Source organism: Astyanax mexicanus, chromosome 3 (assembly GCF_023375975.1).
Source record: "Astyanax mexicanus isolate ESR-SI-001 chromosome 3, AstMex3_surface, whole genome shotgun sequence".
NCBI lineage: Eukaryota > Metazoa > Chordata > Actinopteri > Characiformes > Acestrorhamphidae > Astyanax > Astyanax mexicanus.
In genome coordinates, this window is record NC_064410.1 from 1,525,851 (window position 1) to 1,546,132 (window position 20,282).

The 20,282-nt window shown below is 40.3% G+C and overlaps 1 protein-coding gene across 5 annotated transcripts in view; it reads left to right on the forward strand.

Moving 5' to 3' along the window:
- znf516 (zinc finger protein 516) overlaps nucleotides 1–19,429 on the forward strand; it is a 67,654-nt gene extending 48,225 nt beyond the window's left edge. For 3 of the 5 annotated variants that reach the window (XM_022667362.2, XM_022667361.2, XM_022667363.2), the window contains exons 3-5: nucleotides 23–1,324; nucleotides 8,369–8,473; nucleotides 16,834–19,429. In XM_022667362.2, coding sequence (XP_022523083.2) covers nucleotides 23–1,324; nucleotides 8,369–8,473; nucleotides 16,834–17,066 — 1,640 coding nt within the window. In that variant the 3' untranslated portion in view covers nucleotides 17,067–19,429. Of the gene's footprint in view, nucleotides 1–22; nucleotides 1,325–8,368; nucleotides 8,474–13,387; nucleotides 13,452–16,833 lie in introns of all 5 variants that reach the window. The other 2 variants (XM_022667364.2, XM_049475715.1) reach the window with 2 other exon arrangements.
- The last annotated feature ends 853 nt before the right edge of the window (nucleotides 19,430–20,282 follow it).

Sequence of the window (20,282 nt, forward strand, 5' to 3'; positions counted from 1 at the left end):
CTTTTTTTTTTGTCATTTGCAGACAAAAAGCCATACACCTGTGACCACTGTGACTTCATCACCTCCGACCCATCCGCCATGACGGTCCACGTGCATGTCCAGCACTCGGCTATCAGGGACCGCGGTCAGAGGCGTGAGGCCTTAACCAGCACATTCAGCCAAAGCAACAGTCCTTCCACCAGCCACGGAGGCTTCCCCAGGCTGAGGAACGCCCTGCTCCAGCAGCCATACTGGCCCTACACCACCTCCACCCACTTGGAGAAGGCGTCGACAAGCAGCAGCACAACAACCACATCGAAAACCACTCTCTCCAAGAACAGCGACGGGAAAGGAGGGGACGAGAAGAACCGAGAAGAGCATGAAGAGAAAGCCGACTCCAGTCTTCTGAACCTTTCGATGGAAGTAGATTCCTCAAAAGGAGAAGGAGATTTGCAGAAAAGGCTGGTCAGGCTCCAGTGTCCGTACTGTTCCCACGCCACGTTTTACCCGGAGGTTCTCTGGATCCACCAGAGAATTGCACATAAAGTTGACAGCGCCACTCTGGCCCCCAAGTGGGCGCTAAAAAACGGCCTCAAGGCACCCAAGTCGATTTTAGAGTTCAAGAGACGCACTGGACCACCTCCGTTCCTAGAAGGCAAGGACTGCCCTTCGCTTCCCCAGACACGCACCTTCCGCACCAGCCCTCCTGAACCTGCACCCGCAGGAACACTGAAGAAACTCAAGCCTCAAAACAGTACCTGCGAATCCAGCCCCTCGCAAAGCAAGCCAGCGCCCGCCGGGGGGTCCGCACACGCCTCCAAACACAAGCCCAGCAAGTCCCGAATCGACGAGGTCAGAAACACCAAAAGCAAGATGGAGCTCCACCAGCACATCGCCACGTCTACAAGTACAGCACGACCAACAACAAGCCCTCGCAAAGTCGCAAGCCCAAAGACTGGAAGCAGGGTGATGGAGATCAGCTTGCTTCCCCAAGAGGGACTTCGCTTCATGCTTTCCAGCAAACACAACGTCTCCGAGCAGAGGAGCCCCAAATCCCAGACCCTGCAGACCCTCCAGACACTGAAGACCCCCAGCCGGTCCGAACCTCAACCACAGGACGCACAAACATCAGCAGGACCAGGACAAGACCCCTGGAGTAGACTAGGCCTGGCTGGATCTGGATCGTCGTCTTCTCACTCCTCCAATCAACCCAAGAGGCAGCAAACGCCAGACAGTCCAGAAGGATTTACCGACATCTTCGGTTTCCTGAAGAGCTGCAGCCCTCATGACCTGGCAACCCTTTACCATCACTGGGGCTTCAGTAACATCATGATGGAGCAAGCAGGTAAGAGAGAAAGAGTGTGTGATAGACTCATAGTAGAGGTTCTTAAACCACAGTACCAAGGTTTTAGAACACATCGCAATTATTGATAAACGTCTATTTTCTGGTCTATTATTTTTCATACATAAGGCACATCAAATTATAAAGCACTTTATGCTATACACTAGTAAGGAACAGGGGTATCGCCATGATTTCCTTCTAATTTAAGCAGGTCTTAGTGGTGAGACATGTAAAGCTAAGCTAAGTAAACAAAACTGTAAACTGCAATTCTTAAAAAAAACCTTTCCTTCTAAAGTAAAACAAGCACTGGATGTTAATCTACACAGATTTCTCTCGTGAAAACGGTTTATTTGGAAGAGTAAAGGGCTTCCGTTTATTTACAGTAAGCTTAGATTTCCAGATTTACACTAAGGCTAAGTATTAGCTAGCAGTTCGTCCCACGTAGCTTGTTTTAATACAGTAAACACAGAGACTACAGTCTGATATACTCATCTTTGAACATAGAAAGAGCTAGCGCTTAGCACGGTTAGCGGCTAATGCTAATGCTGCTACTTCAATGGAGTGGCTTTTTAAATGCCTCTTATAGTGTGGAAAAAAATGGTATTTATATTTTTCTCTCATCCAAATTCCAATATGGACATTTTTACTTCATCGTTGTTTGCCACAATAATTGCTTTAAAAAACTTTTTGTCTTAATGGCCTCAATATTGTATTATATTATAATGGCCTCAATATTATATATTATATATTCTATAACTAATGCATCACAAATCTATTATACATAGCACCTAAAATCCTGAATCATATGCTTAGTGCACAGTTCATGAATTGTGCATCCTCCTGCTTTAAGAGGGCATTAAGAGGGCATCCGAATGTGCCATCTCAAAGCCCAGCTCCCTCCAGACTGGTAGATAATCCGTGTATCATTCGTTCATTTGATATTCAATTGAGAATCAAAATCGGAAAATTAAAAAACCAATTCGTTTTTTCGTTTTTTCGTTTTTGAATATAATACCAAAAAACGAATAACGGCTTGTATTTTGTATTTTTATTTGGTTATCCAAACAAAAATTGGAAATTTAAAAAACGGACCAGGAGCCGAATTTGATTTTGATTTTGAACTTGACCCATTTGTGTGCCCCGGAAGTTACTGATTTGTTTATTCTTGGTGGGTTTCTGTTGCGCGGGAGTTCACTGCAGTGTTATCTACACAGTCTGTATTGCTGTAGGCAGCATGGCCGGACTGGAACCACATTCTGGCCTAATTAAAGATCTTTTTGAAGGTATTAACTAAATATGACATTTAGCTACGGAACGTTAGACAAACACCTGAAAGATCCTGCCGATTTTTTCTGTTGTCATATCGTCTTCTTTCACTGCAACGCGTTTAGTTCCTCTGAACAAGATAAAACTCTCCATCCTCAACTCCATCCAAAGCCTACAGCAATACAGACTGTGTAGATAACACTGCAGTGAACTCCCGCGCAACAGAAACCCACCAAGAATAAACAGACATAATTTGTCTGAACTTGACCCATTTGTGTGCCCCGGAAGTTACTGATTTGTTTATTCTTGGTGGGTTTCTGTTGCGCGGGAGTTCACTGCAGTGTTATCTACACAGTCTGTATTGCTGTAGGCTTTGGATGGAGTTGAGGATGGAGAGTTTTATCTTGTTCAGAGGAACTAAACGCGTTGCAGTGAAAGAAGACGATATGACAACAGAAAAAATCGGCAGGATCTTTCAGGTGAAACCCACCAAGAATAAACAAATCAGTAACTTCCGGGGCACACAAATGGGTCAAGTTCAAAATCAAAATCAAATTCGGCTCCTGGTCCGTTTTTTAAATTTCCAATTTTTGTTTGGATAACCAAATAAAAATACAAAATACAAGCCGTTATTCGTTTTTTGGTATTATATTCAAAAACGAAAAACGAAAAAACGAATTGGTTTTTTAATTTTCCGATTTTGATTCTCAATTGAATATCAAATGAACGAATGATACACGGATTGTAGATGCCCCCAGCTCTCTCTCTCTCTCTCTCTCTCTCTTTGCATGGATGAATCAGGTAGTTTGAAGATTCCCGACACATTTTCTACACTTCAAGCTGAATTAAGACTTGTTTCGTTTCATCCAGCAAGTCCGTTTCTTCACCTCCACACGTGGCAGACGTTTGTGGATTAAAATATCTCATAATATTTGAGTTTAAAGGGAATTTGCTTATTTGCTTGTTAATTATTATTTGTGTCATTCTTATGAATGAGAGCCCTTTGTGAGGACAAATTAATATTTTTTTAAGGATTTTAGACTACATAGTTCTTGGTCTGGATGATGTAACCAAAATGTATATCATAATTAGGTTTGTACAGCCCCGCTGCAACGGGGCAAGCAAACCAATCAGTAGCCTAGCTAGAGCTCCGAGCCCCAACAGTAGCCAGCCAACCAGGTTCGTCTCTCCTGCTGCCGGCAAAATATGAACCTTCAGCAACCATGAAGCGATGGAGTTATCCGTCAAAAAGACCGAAAAAAGAAAGGAAAGAAAAGACGAGAATGAAAGTGATTATTAAAGTGATTTGTGTGCTAAACCAATGTTAGCAAACACTGGTCAAATTTCAGTAACTCAGTATATACGTAAGTAGGGAAAGATTGAAACGGTGAGCTTAACTCGCTTGATCTGAAAGTAAAATTTGGGAGGCATCACCTCCTCTAAATTACTTATTTTAGAATATTATAGTTCAAAATTAAATCAGATTTAACAATACAGGTGAGTAAAAAAAAAACTTTTCCACTAGTATGCTGAGAACAATATTATTTATAACATAGATTAGAATGAGTAAAATAAAATAAAGAAATATACAATTAACTTTAACAATATACTGTAGCAAATGGTATTACACTGTAGATGAAAGAAAAAATATAAAAATATTATAGAAAGATATTATAATGCTGTTTCTATCTGTAATCTATCTGCACACAAAAGAAGACTTTTAATATCCTAATATAAACTGCTTATAAAAAAAATCCAATTACTAAATATGATAAAACATGATAAAACGTCTTCTAAATCACATAAAATTAGTAAAAAAAAAAATTAGCTACTGTTTAACTGTCTTGTGCACTTTTCTCTTGGCTTTCTATTGGTTTATGATCTGTTCTATTAGAATTATGTGCAACATAACATTTTTTTAAAATCCACGACAGGTTCAGCTTTAAATTTAAAGATTGAGAATTTTGATTTAGGGCACCGTCTCTCAATTATTCACCAATTTATAGTATCCCCATGCAACTCAGTTTATACGGTTATGCAGCAACACACACACACACACACTTGCGTGCAAACACACACACACACAGGCACACACACACACACTCACACACACGCGAAAGGTTAATGGAACTATTGAGTAATGTCTTCATCTTTATGCAAACTCTCAAAGTGTGCAAAAACATTTCAGACAGCTATCGCTGAGAGGCATTTCTGCCTTTAAACAACATGCTTCCAACGCCGTGGCAGGCAATCTCTGAGGGCCCGCAGTGCCTCCATGCTGCAAATATGCAAAGTAGCAGAGAGAGAGAGAGAAAGAGAGAGAACCATAGAACGAGAGAGAAAGAGAGAGAGAGGGAGCGAAAGAGCAAGAGGAGTCAAATTAAGCCACCAGCTGCTTTGAAAAATGGTGATTACTGAATCTCTATTTCCTTTTTCTTTTTTTTTCTCCTCGTCCAACTAAACCCCCTCTCATCCCTTTACCGACACCACAGCAACCCCCCCTCCGACTCCACTTGCTCCCCCTGTTCGGAGTCAATTTGCCGGGCCGCTGTTGGGCCGCCGCCGTCGCCGCGCTCTCTGGTGTTGAGCGGCGGAGAGACAGAGGAAGTCTCTGTCAGCTGTCCGGCCCGATATCGTCAGGCTCCACTTTAGCCCTTTAAGTCACATACAATACAGTGACCTTTCCAGCACGGTGCGCCGCTTTTGTCTCCCTGTTTTTTTTTTTGTTCCGTCTTCCTGTTTAGCGCAGCTCATGCATGCTAATAACTCGGCCACTCGTGTTGTGTGTGTGTGTGTGTGTGGGGTTTTTTTTGTGATTATTTTATTTATTTATTTCATTTTTTTATTTATTTATTTTTTTTCGCCCAAGAGTGGTCCACTCGCGGTTCAGTCACGGCTCGTCGCCACGACAACAATGCGGGGTCACCAGGGGTCAGGGCAGGTAGGGCCCGGGGACGGCAGGTGACGAGACGGGAGTATTTAGCAGCAGTATTGTAGTGTATACTGTCCCCGAGGGGACAGAATTGTTGTTTTTGGGCTCGTGTCGCTCGTAGGTTCTCTTCCTCCTCTCGTTCTTCTGTCTCTCCCTCTCTTTCTGTCTCTCTGTCTCTTTTTGCGGGCCCCGAGGGTGAAGGGAAAAGGCCGTCCTCTCTCTCTCTCTCTCCGAGTCCCCGCTAATGTCCCCGTTACCTCGGCGGGTCCGCCTAATGCCACACGGGTGTCCTAGCGGATCGCCCGAGCGGACGAGGCCTGACAGAGCCAGAGCGACAGGCAGGGAAAGAGCATCCAGCTGCTCGGAGAGAAAGAGAGAGAGAGAGGAGGAGAGAGGGAGGTAGAAAGAGAGAGAGGGAAAGAAACAGAGAAAGAGAGGACACAAATTATGTTGGATGGAAGACAAACCTATAAAAACAAATATGAGAAAGTGAGAGGAAGAAAGAGAAAAAGGACACAAAGGAAGTTGTAAAGGAAAGAAACAAGTATAAAAACACATGAGAGGGAGAGAGGGAGGTGAAGAAAGAGAGAGAGAGAGAGAGAGGCAGAGAAAGTATGCAAAGTAAGGATGAAACATGTATAAAAACATATGAGAAAGAGAGAGAGAGAGAGAGAGAGAACGAGAGAAGGAAAGAGAGAAAAAGATAGAGGGAAAAGTGAAAGAAAGAAATGAGAAGGAGAGGACACAAAGTAAATTGGATGGAAAAAAAACATAAAAACAAATATGAGAAAGAGAGAGGAAGAAAGCGAAAAAGATAGAGGGAAAAGGGAAAGAAGGAAAATGAGAAAGAGAGGACACAAAGGAAGTTTTAAAGGGAAAAAAACATAAAAACATGAGAAAGAGAGAGAGGGAGGTGAAGAAAAAGAGGGAGAGAGAGGCAGAGAAAGGATGCAAAGTAAGGATAAAACATGTATAACAATATATGAGAAAGAGAAATACAGAGAAGGAAAGAAGGAGAGACAGAGAGAGAGAGAGGATGCAAAGTAAGTTATAAAGGGAAGAACATGTATAAAAACATATGAGACAGAGAAAAAGAGAGAGAGAGGGAGAAATAGGGAGAGAAAGAGAGGATGCGAGTGAGTAAGTTATAAAGGGAAAAACATATAAAAAAATACATGACAGAGAGAGAGAGAGAAGAAAAGAGAGAGAAGGAGAGAGGTAGAAAAAGAGAGGGAGAGAGACAGAGAGAGAGAGAGAAGGAAAGAGAGAGAATGAGACAGAGAGAGAGAGGACACAAAGTAAGGAAGTTGGAAGGGAAAAAACATGAATAAAAACATACGAGACACAGAAAGAGAAATAGAGGGAAAGAGAGAGAGGTAGAAAGAGAGAGAGGAAGCAGCACACCTGACACATGTGACTCGGTAGCGCAGACGAGGGCACATCACAGGTCCAGGCTTTTAATTCGGGGTAATTTATGCGGCCGCGTGAGGCTGTGTACACGTCAGCCTGTCAGCAGGACCCGCGTGATGCAGCCAGACAGCTCCTCGTCCAGGCCCTGAAGGAAGCTCACATAATGACACATTAGACATACTAATGATGTTTGCTTCTCTCTCTCTCTTTTTCTCTTTTTTTCTACCTCTCTCCCTCTCTTTCTACCTCTCTCTCTTTCCCTCTATTTCTCTTTCTGTGTCTCGTATTTTTTATATGTTTTTTCCCTTCCAACTTCCTTACTTTGTGTCCTCTCTCTCTGTCTCTCTCCCTCTCTCTTTCTCTTCTCTCCTTCTCTCTCTCTCTCTCTCTTTCTCATATGTTTTTATACATGTTGTTTCCTTTACAACTTACTTTGCATCCTTTCTCTCTCTCTCTCTCTCTCTCTCTCACTCTCTTTCTCACGTTTTATACATGTTTTTTTTCTGTTACAACTTCCTTTGTGTCCTCTCTTTCTCATTTTCTTTCTTTCCCTTTTCCTTCTATCTTTTTCACTTTCTTCCTCTCTCTTTCTCATGTTTGTTTTTGTTTTTTTCCGTCCAACTTCCTTTGTGTCCTCTCTTTCTCTGTTTCTTTCTCTCTCCCTCTTTTCCTCTCTCTCTCTCTCTCTCTCTCTCTCTCCATCTCTCTTTCTTTATTTCTCCCTCTCTCTCTTTCTCATATGTTTTTATACATGTTTTATTCTTACTTTGCATCCTTTCTCTGCCTCTCTCTCTCTCACTCTCTTTCTCTGTTTCTTTCTCTCTCCCTCTTTTCCTCTCTCTCTCTCTCTCTCTCTCTCCATCTCTCTTTCTTTATTTCTCCCTCTCTCTCTTTCTCATATGTTTTATACATGTTTTATTCTTACTTTGCATCCTTTCTCTGTCCTTCTCTTGCTCTCTCTCTTTCTTCGCCTCCCTCTCTCTTTCTCATGTTTTTCCTTTGTGTCATCTCTCTCTCTTCCCTTTTCCCTCTTATCTTTTTCTTTTTTTCCTCTCTCTTTCTCGTGTTTGTTTTTATGTTTTTTTTTTCATCCAACTTCCTTTGTGTCCTCTCTTTCTCTGTTTCTTTCTCTTTCCCACTTTTCCTCTTTCTCTCTCTTTCTCTCCGGCTCATATGTTTTCATACATATCATCTCTCTCTTTCATCTCTCTCTTTCTCTCCTTCTTTCCTTTTCTGTATTTCTCTCTCTCTTTCTCATATGTTTTTTATGTTTCTTCCTTTTTAACTTACGTTGCATCCTTTCACTTCTCTTTCTCTTTCTGTTTCTCATATGTTTTTATACATGCTTTTTTCATCCAACTTACTTTGCATCCTCTCTCTCTCTCTCTCTCTCTCTCTCTCTCTCTCTCTCTCTCTCTCTCTCTCTCTGTGTGTTGTAGGGATGGTGAGGTCAGGGCAGCAGCAGGGGGAGTTCGTGTGTCCGGTTTGCGGGAAAAACTTTAGCCAGCCCAGCCACTACCGCACGCACATGAGGTCCCATACAGGTAACAAAAACAAACATTCAAATGATAAATACATTTATATGTATTTATCAGCACATATGCATACACATTTACACACACTTGCAGTGGGTTTTAACTTGTTTAACTAGCATGCATGGGACTGTAAGTCTCACACTCTTACACACAATCATGTTAAAAGGATGCTGTCACTGCCATAACTAATGTTCTTTATTCATTATATAAGGACATGCTTTTTAAATAAACTGATCGAATGCACATACACCCCCTCTTGTTAAACACACACACGCACACAGTCACACTGCAGAGCGCAATCCCAACTTTTAACCTTAAACGAGTATCCTCTGCTGAGACGCGCAAAAGCTTAACGCTGTTAAGATACGAACACGCCAAAGTCAGAGCTCACCCGGCTCTTAAAGAGAGGAATGATAACTGGCACACTGAAAACATTGACACACTCACATGATTCATTAAGATAATTAGTTAATGCACATAGTTTTGCACATTTCGAGCCACACAAGGTGTACTTTTCCCGTCGTTCCGATAGCAAAGACACACCGACACCCCCTTAATTAAGCTGCACGGTGCACGGTTTATGGCTTGCCTAAAAATCGATAAAATAGGGCTCTAAATGTATAAATGTAAGCTTTTTCCTTCGTCTCCCATCCAGGGTCCCTCTTTCACAGCAATTGTCAAATCCCAATAAACAATATTATTGTTGTTTTAAGATCATTTTATTGAAATACCACTGACTATGAAATACAGCCTCGCCTGTTCTAAAACAACATGATCATAGTGGAATAATAGATTCCACTATGCATAAGAATATATGATCTAGTGTTCCTGCACTAATTATTGATAATGATTACAGTTATAATATTGTTATTATAGTATTATTACAACAATTAGTATATGCGTTATTGAATGATTATAAATATTAACTGAAAGGATATAAATGCAAAGTCCAGAATCCAGAATCGGTGGGTGAGGTCTTTCCAAATCGCTCCCATCCCTTTTAGCAGCATAAACTGCTGAAACCTTTTGATTTTTAATGCAATAAAATAAATCATATGATCATTTGATATGAGATTTTGATATGAAAGTGACAGTATCATTTATTTATTTACTTTAGCTACACTAGAACTGCACACATCACCTCAAAGCATCATCCAGTTACGTCAGTAACGCCAGCAGTCGTAACAATTAAAGATTAAGTAATATTACAGAATTTAAATAAATCTGTATTTAATAGATTTTGATTTAAAAGTTTTGATATGGAAGTGACAGTATTCTTGTGACAGAGCTCAGGCTTACAAAATCCTAACAGCTTGTGTTTATTAATGTGTGTGTGTGCTTTATAAGTGTGTGTGTGTGTGTGTTTTATGAGTGTGTGTGTGTGTGTGTTTGTATATATGTGTGAGTGATCTCTCTGTCCTTGGAGCCGGCAGTCTGTTCTTTTTTTTTTCCTATTTTTTCTTTTGTCTTCACAAACACATTTATGTGTGTGTGACTCTGACCTGTGAAAAATTGTATACATTATTAATCAGATGTCACTTTATGGAGATGTATTTGCGCATGCTAATGAGCTCGGCAGTTAGCAGTCCAACGTGATGTCCGTCAAAAGCGAGCCGAGAGCGTGTCACAGTCCGTCACCGCGCCCCTCGGCCCGGCCGCGCGGTGGACGAACGCGCCTCCGAACGGGCGTCCTGAAGGTCAGCAGTGAGATAAAGACGTTACGTTTAGCGGCGAACGCGAGTTTCCTAACGACACGCCAGCAGTTTTACCTTAAAAAATGAAATAATGAAGAATAAGAACACTAAAGGACGGGACTGAGGGCGCGTGGAGGAGAATCCACGCTTACAGACATGAACACATCCACCAGCTCAGAAGAGAAGGTCCGTGTGTTTGAAAAGAATACAGATTAAAAAAAAATAAAACATCGTTTTGGCTTGAAATACATATGGTCTTATAGGATCAAGAGTCTTCCAAAGTTCTGCACCATCTGCTGTGTCCTAACTGTGGCGTAACTTTAGCAAACACTTTTCACTTTTCAGTTTTACACACAGGAAAGTCATAGCGTTCACATTGTATAAGTCTTTTCCTGCCCACTTATCATTATATATATATATATATATATATATATATATATATATATACAGCTCTGGAAAAAATGAAGAGAGCACTTCAGTTTCTGAATCAGTTTCTCTGATTTAGCTATTTATAGGTTTATGTTTGAGTAAAATGAACATTGTTGTTTTATTCTATAAACTACAGACAACATTTCTCACAAATTCCAAATAAAAATATTGTATTTATCGTCAGAAAATGAGAAATGGTTGAAATAATGCAAAGAAAACAAAAAGTTCAGTTTTTTTTTTTTTCATGCATCTTCCTCCACCAGTCTTACACACTGCTTTTGGATAACTTTCAAGCAGTTCAGCTTTTTGATGAGGTTTGATGGTTTGTGATCATCCATCTTCCTCTTGATTATATTCTAGAGGTTTCTAATTAGGTAAAATTAAAGAAACTCATCATTTTTAAGTGCTCTCCTATTTCTTTCCAAAGCTGTAGACATTAGAAAATGCGTTTCTCACAATAATACAAGAATCCGTTCTCTATGAAAGGCAGTTTTCGCTTGTTTGCAGGTCTGCTAAGCTGCTACTCTTAAACCCTTGAGCAAATCACTTAACATTCGGAGCTGCAGGGCTGCCACTGATTGGCTGACCCTGCTCTGACCCCGCCTTTACACTTCACTGTAGTGTATACTGTGGTATTTAATGTATAATGACTAAAAATAAAAATAAAAATAAAAAGAGATGACTGATTAGCATTCATAATTTTGTATTTATTTTTTTTTTTTTATGTATTTATTTTTCGACGAGCTTTCCGGGACCCACCCAGAATGTGTCTGCGACCTATCAGTTGAAAATTGTTGCTCTAGATCATATTTTAGAAAATAAATAAATAAAATAAACATAACAATGCAGCATGAAAATTCCACTAAAGCAGAAAATACAGCTCTGGAAAAAAATTAGAGAGCAGTTAAAAATGATGGGTTTCTTTGATTTTACCAAATTGAAAACCTCTGGAATATAATCAAGAGGAAGATGGATGATCACAAACCATCAAACCACCAAACTGAACTGCTTGAATTTTTACACCAGGAGTAAAGCAGCATAAAGTTATCCAAAAGCAGTGTGTAAGACTGGTGGAGGAGAACATGATGCCAAGATGCATGAAAAAAAAACTGAAGTTTTTGTTTTCTTTGCATTATTTCAGCCATTTCTCATTTTCTGTAAATAAATGCTCTAAATGACGATATTTTAATTTGGAATTTAGGAGAAATGTTGTCTGTAGTTTATAGAATAAAACAACAATGTTCATTTTACTCAAACATAAACCTATAAATAGCAAAATCAGAGAAACTGATTCAGAAACTGAAGTGATCTCTTCATCAGTATTAACTGAGGCTAAATATCTCCTCTTTCCTGTTAGACAGGAAGAGCTTCCTCCTCAGAAGATCGTGAGAAGGTCGCTGGGTCTTGGCCGGCGCGATCCCCCCGGTGACAGAGGCCAAACGCTGCATTATACAGCAGGAGAACTGCTCTCGCGCCGCGCGAGTGCAGTTATAATCAACGTCGTCAGTGATCGCTCGCTTTCGGCGCGAGCGTCCAAATGAAACGGGGCAGGGGCCCCAGGCCTCCATTAGCATACGCGCTAACTCTGTATGTCAGCCTAAATTGGTAGTTTCAGCTCACTGTCTGCCGCCGCCGCGCTAACCGCTGATGCTAATCTGAGGCTAATGCGGGATGAGTCTCGTGCCTCGTCTTAAAGAAGGGGGGGGGGGTTATGTGGGTTATGTGTAGAATTTGGATTTTTATTATTACTATTTTAATATAAGCTCATTGATTTAAAACGCAATCACAAAGACAAAGACAGTGAGTATATAAAAAGGCCTTTTTTGACTGGTATATATCATATATCATCACTGTCCTATATAAAACTTGTATCTCCATTTTTGTCGATTTTTTTTAGTTTACTACATAATTTGAACAGACAAACTGTCCCTTACACTGTGCCAAAATTTCTTGATGAACGGACCAATAGAAACTCTTCAACATGAGCTGAAATAAACTCTTTTTACATTGACTTCCATTAAACGTTTATAAGGTTTTTTCTCTCTCCTGTAAAGTTGCTCTGTTTGAGATAAGTGTGGTGTGTGTAGAAGCTAAAGGATACTAGTGCATCTCAAAAAAAAAATATATATATATATATAGAATATAAATTAAAAGTTACTTTAATTCAGTAATTCACTTTCAAATGTAAGTGTTTATTTATTTTATTGTTGATGATTATGAAGCTTACAGCCAATGAAAACGCAATGAAAAATCAGTGTCTCAGAAAATTTAAATATTATATAAGACCATTTGTTACTTTTAGCAGTGTAGGCAGTGTGCCAAATCCTGCTGGAAAATGAAATCCATGAAATCCCCATCTCCATAAAAGTTCAAACTAGACCTCAAGCAGTTTGGACTGTGAGTCTCTCCACTCACTCCTCCTCCAGACTCTTTTCTCTTGATTTACAAATAAAATATAAAAAATTTACTGATGTGAAATATATAATTTTATTTGTGTGATAGTTGCTGTGTATTTCTAAAATAGCCTTGCTTTCTCTCTCTCTCTCTCTCTCTCTCTCTCGTTGGGTAGGATAGCCTTCCTTTCTTCCCATCACTTTATGCAAACAGTTTTATTTTTTATTTTATTTTTTTTGGAAATTTAAACTTAGAGGAATTACTCTTAACAAATGTTATCATCCCATTATTCCAGCCTGAGTTGGGCGTGCAATTCTACACTTCATTTTGTTCTTTTTTTAAATTAAAAAATAGTTTTTAGTTCTTTTTTATTTCTGTTCTTAACTAGCCCACCTTATTCCCACAGCATTATTAGAGTCCAATGGACTCCTGGGAACTGGAGTCCACCCTCTACAGAAGTCCCCTAACAAGTATGTTTCATTCTTCGTTTGATTCGTTTGTTTTTGGAAGTGTGTGTGTGTGTGGGAGGGTATACATTATATGTGTGTGTGTGTACAGTTTATACATATGTATATGTGTTTTCATCTGGGCAGGTCTCATTCATTCGTGTCGTCTACATTTCCTCCGTATTTTGTATCGACATCACTGGGTTTAGCAGTGATGTCACTCATCAGGGTCATCAAAAATACGTTCACTATAACCACAAACATGACCATAACCACCATTAACACCACCACCAACAACCCAAAACTATATGTATATGGTATACCAGTATAAAATAAGCAGATAAGATAACCATAGTTGTCTTGTCTTGACAAAAATGGAATTTGGCCTCACATACACACTAGTGAGTACATACACCCTGGTGCCTAAGTTAATTGCTTAACGGCCTATCAGTGGCCACTTGCCGAGCTCAGGTGTTGAACTCGCAACCTTGCTGAACCACTGCCCATGCAAGGGCAGCCTGCCTTGCCAACAAATCGAACCCACAACCTTGTATCAATGGCCTAGTGCTCTAACTCGTCCACTCATCCATCACTTATCCACCACTGCCCCTGCAATGGTAAGGGCTTTGCTCAAGGGCTGGGCTCAACAGTGGCAGCTCACCGAGTATTGAACCCACAACCTTGTTATCGATGACCTGGTCCTCTAATAGGGCCTGACAAGTAAGGGCAAGCTGGCCATGCCCACTGCAAGGGTAAAGACTTTGCTCAAGGGCCTGACAAGTATTGAACCCACAATCTTTTTATTAATGGCCTGGTGCTATATGTCCGCTATGCAGTGGTTGACTCTCTGAGTGTTGAACCCACAACCTTGTTATCTGTTCCCTGATGCTCTAATAGCTTAGCAAAGGCAAGCTTTCTGTGCCCACATATTGAAACCCACAACCTTGAATTGATGCCCTGGTGCTGTAACCACTTATCCACTACTGCCCCTGCAATGGTGGATAATGACGTTGCTCAAGGGTCCAAATATTAAACCCACAGCCTTGTTATTAATGGCCTGGTGCTCTAACTTGGCTGTGCAGTGATTGACTCTCTGAGTGTTGAACCCACAACCTTGTTAACGATTGCCTGGGGCTCTAACTGCCAAGCCACCCCTGCCCCTGCAAGGGTACTGGAACTCACAACCCTCTTATTACCACTCAGCGACCATTGCCCTAAATGAGCAATGTATAGTTTGCAATACCTAGGTATTAAACTTGTTATTGATTGTCTGGTGCTCTTACTGCTGTGCAGTGGTGGTTCTCTGGGTATTGAACCCACAACCCTGTTTTCGATGCCCTTGCAAAGGTAAGGGCTATGGAAAAACAGTGTCAGCTCACCAAGTGTTGAACCCACAACATTGTTATCAATGGCCTGGTGCTCTAACTGCTGAGCCAGCATTGCCCCTGGATGGGCAGGTTACAATGCCAAGGTATCAAACCCACAACCTTGTAGTCGATTGCCTGGGGTTCTATCTGCTAAGCCACCTGCAGTGGCAGCTTGCTCTGCCCAAGTATTGAACTTACAACCTTGTTATCAAGGATCCAGTGCTCTAATCGCTGAGCCACCATTACCCCTGCATGGGGCAGCTTGCCATGCCAAGGTATCAAACCCACAACTTTGCCATTGATTGCCTGCTGCTCTAACTGTGTGGAGTGGCACCTCTTCGAATATTGAACCCACAGCCTTGTCATCAATGCCCTGGTGCTCTAACCGCTGAGCTACAATTGCCCCTGGATGGGCAGCTTGCAATGCCAAGGTATCAAACCCACAACCTTGCTATCGTTTGCCTGGTGCTAAACGTGCTGTGGAGTGGCACCTCTTTGCATATTGAACCCACAACCTTCCGTGTCATCAATGCCCTGGTGCTCTTGCTCTAACTGCTGAGCCAGCATTGCCCCTGGATGGGCAGCCTCCTTGCCCAGGTATCAAACCCACACCCTCGTTATCGATGCCCTGGTGCTCTAACCGCTGAATCACCATTGCCCAAGCAGGTTTTCTTTGATACGTGTCATACGCGGCATTCCGTAAAGAAGGAATGTAGCAGGAGGACAAATGGATTGCTTCGGCCTTAACAATCAGAGATGTGCCCCTGCCGCAGCGAGGGGGCCTTCTTTAATGAATCACCCCCTTTGCATGTGTTGCGTGGTACGGCCGGGGCGAAATCAGGCAGAGAGGAAAGGTCAAATTAAATATGTATCCTAGCCTCGGCACCATGTACTGACAATAACCTTTAATGTAATTAAGTGGGTTGTGTTTTGGACGGGATTTCACTTTATTTTCCCCCGGGGAGCCGGGGGGCGGCTGCCCTGGGAGAAGTGCTCACTCTGGCTCAGACCTTATCATGCTGCTAGTGAGACTCAGCCTCAGATAGTCTTGATTAATAGTGTCTGTCTTCTGTTTTTTTTTCCCCCCTCTCTTTTTTTTTTACGAGACGTGATTTATGATAATGCCCCCCTTTTCCAGCCTCTCGGAATGACAATTATTTCCTCGTGGATAATTCATTCATTTTTCAAAAATAATAATATGGAGCAATTGAATGGCAGACTCATTTGTTTTGCTCAGGTGTGGGGGGATATTTTTATGCGATTGCGCGAGGGCGACACTGTACATCAGTCTAATTAAACAGCGAAAGTGGGACCTGGACAATTATACCTGTGCCAGGGCTTCGGGAAAGAGAGTGAGAGAGAGCGAATAAGAGAGAGAGAGAGAGAGAAAAAGAGAGAGAGAGAGAGAGAGAGAGTGTGGTGTACTCTAGACTGGTGTAGGGGGGAAAGCTTAGGTGGCACGAGTACGGTTCGCCTGTCAAGTTCGCCTTAGTGTGTGTCTCTCTCTCTCTTTCTTTCCTTCTCTTTCTCTTTCTCTCTCTCTTCGCAAACTTCACGAGCCCAGACTTTCGACATCCGCCATCGGTATGATGTTCGGCGGCTCAGGGGAAGAAGATAGGCAGCGCTACTCGTGTCTGCGGGTTTTCGTGTGTTTCTACGAGCAGCTGACAGAAACAGAAAACAAAAGGCTGACGTCCCCTCAGGGGGAACAGTCAACCGTCTCCATATGGCATGTCATCAGCCCATCAATCATGGCCACGGCCCCTCCTATTCCATCCCCTCCACCTTCCCATCATCCCTCCCCTTCCCTCCCTGCGCTCCCAACCTGCCTCTGTCCCCCCTTTCCAAAAAAAACACAGATAAAGAAGAAAAAGCACATAAAAAAGCAGTAAAAGTATCACTTTGACAGCCAGATCACCAGCCACCTTCTACTCTATCTCTCTCTCTCTCTCTTTTCCTTTTTCTCAATGTCTCTCTTTCTCTCTGTGTCTCGTCTTGGCACTGACCTCGTCCTGCCCTTGTATTGTGTCTCGTTCCAGGTGAGAGACCGTTCCGGTGTCAGTACTGTCCCTACAGCGCCTCCCAGAAAGGCAACCTGAAGACCCACGTCCAGACCGTGCACCGCCTCAGCTTCGACAACGCCCAGTACCCTGACAGGAGGCTCCGCCACTCCCAATCCGAAGACCCGGCACGCCCTTCCAGCCCCGGCACTTCCCACCAAGAGACGGCTTCCTCGGACAACCTCCTGAGACAAACTACTAAGATGACCTGATGATGATTTTACTCTAATCTACTTCTAATTCTTTTCTCTACTCTACTCTACTATGAATGTGTCCACCCAAAGCTCTTCAAAGTTAGACGTGTGTCGCTCAAAGACGTGACTTGAATGGCTTAAACACACACTTAGTACAACACTTAAGCAATTAAGCGTATTGATATTAACGTAGGTTCGTTTGGCTGTTTTAGTTTCCGCGGAAAGTTCGGAGAGCTGATGTCAAAGCCCTCCAAAGGTCCTCCTGAAGTACTATATGGAGGGAAACATCTTCCAGAACAGTACGAAACAGCAATGGCATACATGTTTACACACCTTTAGAACATGCTAACACCCTGAAGAACTCGAATATTTCAAACGTAAGAGGGTAAGACGACTTACTCAAGAGATACTCAAGACCTACTCAAGACTTAGAGCACGAGTAAAAGCACGTCGTGTACGTCATTCAGCTGTGTCCGAAAATAAACCGCCCCAGGAACGTCGGTGGAACCCCCTACACTTGAAATGCTGCTGCCGAATGCCTGGGACGACAATATTAAACTGGTAGCCTTAGCTTGTTTGCTAGTGTGTATGCTAGTGTTTGAGTGGTTGAGTGTGTAATTGAGTATGTAATTGAGTGTGTGTGTGTCTTAAGAGTTTGTGTTCCACGTTCTACTCCTCAGGACTTAAGTTAGATACAGTTCCAAAGTCTGCGTTCATTTATTCATTCATTTATTCATTATTTGTATGAAGTTTTGGCAAGAAAAATAGGAATATAATATGCAGGGAATTTGTTCGGGCAGACGTTTTTTTTGGCATTATCAGCATAATATGTCACACAGCATTCTGTATTATGAGTTCAGGGACTACGGTATGTGTGTACAATCTTCAGTATGTTACAAAAAATATATATAAATAAAAACAGCAGGAATTTAATGTGAAGGTTTCTAAGTCCAGCGAGGGCAGGGTCTTATAAACAACGTAAACAACGTAAACAACGAAGGGCCAGTTTTATTTTTAAAAGCTAATTATGCTAATTATGAACCTAGTCTTAGACTTTTAAGCTTTTTTAGCTTGTTTTTTTTTCTGAAACGATCTGAAATCTATTAGTTCGAAGCAGATATGCAGATATAAAGTCATATTTTGTGGTGGTGTCATACGAACAAAGTCAGGAAATATAAAATAATGCGTTTTCAGTTTGGGTTTTGATGTAGCGTAGTTGACGTTTTCATGTTTTTCTCTCTTTTCTTTCTTGAATTATGATATTTTTAATTATTTTAATTATTAAGTATCGCATCCCAAAATCTCAAAAAATAACAAAAAAAAAAAGATATAAAAAGTTTTTAAAAAGTTGATGATGGCACATTAGGACTTAAAGCCATGGTGGAGTTTTGAGTTTTTTCTTTAGATTTTTTTTTATTATTATTTTAAATAATAAAGTTATTGCTGAAGGACTTTGGCTACAAATGTACAGAACTGCTCAGAATTTCTCAGTCAATAATAATCACCTTTAAATTATTATGCATCATAGATACTTAGCTTATTGACTCAGACTGATTTAAATATATAGATTAAGATTAAAAGTTAGTGTGTTTTATAACGACTCTTAAAAAAAAAAAGCTTTAGAATGCCATATTTTTTAGAGGTTGATACTTAAAGCGAAGAAACTCATGGCCATATATTTCTATGAATGTTGGATAATGTAATTAGGGATTTACCTATTTAGTTATACACGGTCGTGTACGTTTGAATACATTCGTATATATATATTTACGGCAGTATATATTTAGCATTTAAATATTCTGATTTTGGTGAATGTTTCGTTGAATTTCTAGAGTAAGAATTAAAGTTTTTTTGGGTTCCTGAAAACCTTCAATTCTCCAAAAAGTGTCCAGAATATGAAAGCGCTGTTGTTGGTTGTAGAGTTACAGGATACAGTTAATTAAAGAAATCTCCCAAAAATTATCTCAAAACTTGAGAAACAAAAACAAGAAATTCAAAGAGGTTCTTTGCTGAACTAAATAAAAAAGTAGGAATACTAAAACCCAAGCATTTAAAGAGTGAAATAGTATCAGTTGAAGGTTTGAATAATTATAATAATAATAATAATAATAATAATAATAATAAAATAAAAAAGTACAATAGGATATTGTTTTTCTCTTTTATATAACATTATAATTTTGTGCTTTTGAGTAGCGGTAGTTGAATGTATGGATTTTTTTGTGGTATGAGTTTTTATTTGGTTTGTTCTCCAGATTTCGTTGCAGAACTCATTGAATTTACGCAAAACCGTCAGTTTCCATCCTCGGATAAATCTCATCTCACACACACTGTCCACTGTTTAAGTTTTAAACCTCCCAAAATAAAGTTTACCTCTGATATTTCATCTGTGTGGCGTCGCCTTTTTTCCTAAACGTCCTAATGTACTCTCAGTAACTGTACAGTTAAAAAAATCCTCTATACAGTTATGATTTTGGTGTTTTGGGTTTTTATTTCATTGAGATTGATGGGCTACAGAGCAGAAGAGCACATTTGATTCCACTTCTTTCAGCCAAGAACAGAAAGCTGAGGCTGCAGTGAGCAAAAATGTTTACAAAAATGTTTTCTGCTTAAATATATATATATATATATGAGCCATTCCACTGAATGGGTGCCATTTGATTGTTGTAACTTCTTCAAATTAACATATATATATATAGCTTTTTTCAACTCTAATAACACATATTTACCTATTCAAAACATGTATTGATCAATCTCAGGCAGCTTTACTTAGTTTTTTTTTAAAGGTTTCTAATCTAAATATGGTTATACATTTTTATGTTTCGAGTAACAGGAATTAGTTTTTAGCATAGAATTAGCAAAAAACATGAAAAATAATAGCACGAGGACACTGAGCACATTCTACAGAACTTGTATTTGTATTTTAAAAATAAACCAATAAGATGTAAGAATTAATTTAGGTAACAGATTTAGGAATAAGTGTTTGAGATTGAGCTCCTCAGTCATTGTTAAAATAAGATCAAATATATATATATATATATATATAAACTAATGAGGAAACTTTTATTTTGGTCTTCCCATGATCTTCAGATGAACCAGGTGATGTCACTTCCTGTTGTAGATTTAGTATTTAGTATGAAAAAATATATTTTTAAAGCATAGATGGGATTAGGAGTCACACAACAATGCAAAAAAAAATAAATCTTAAGAATTTTAATAATTATATTTCATGGGAAA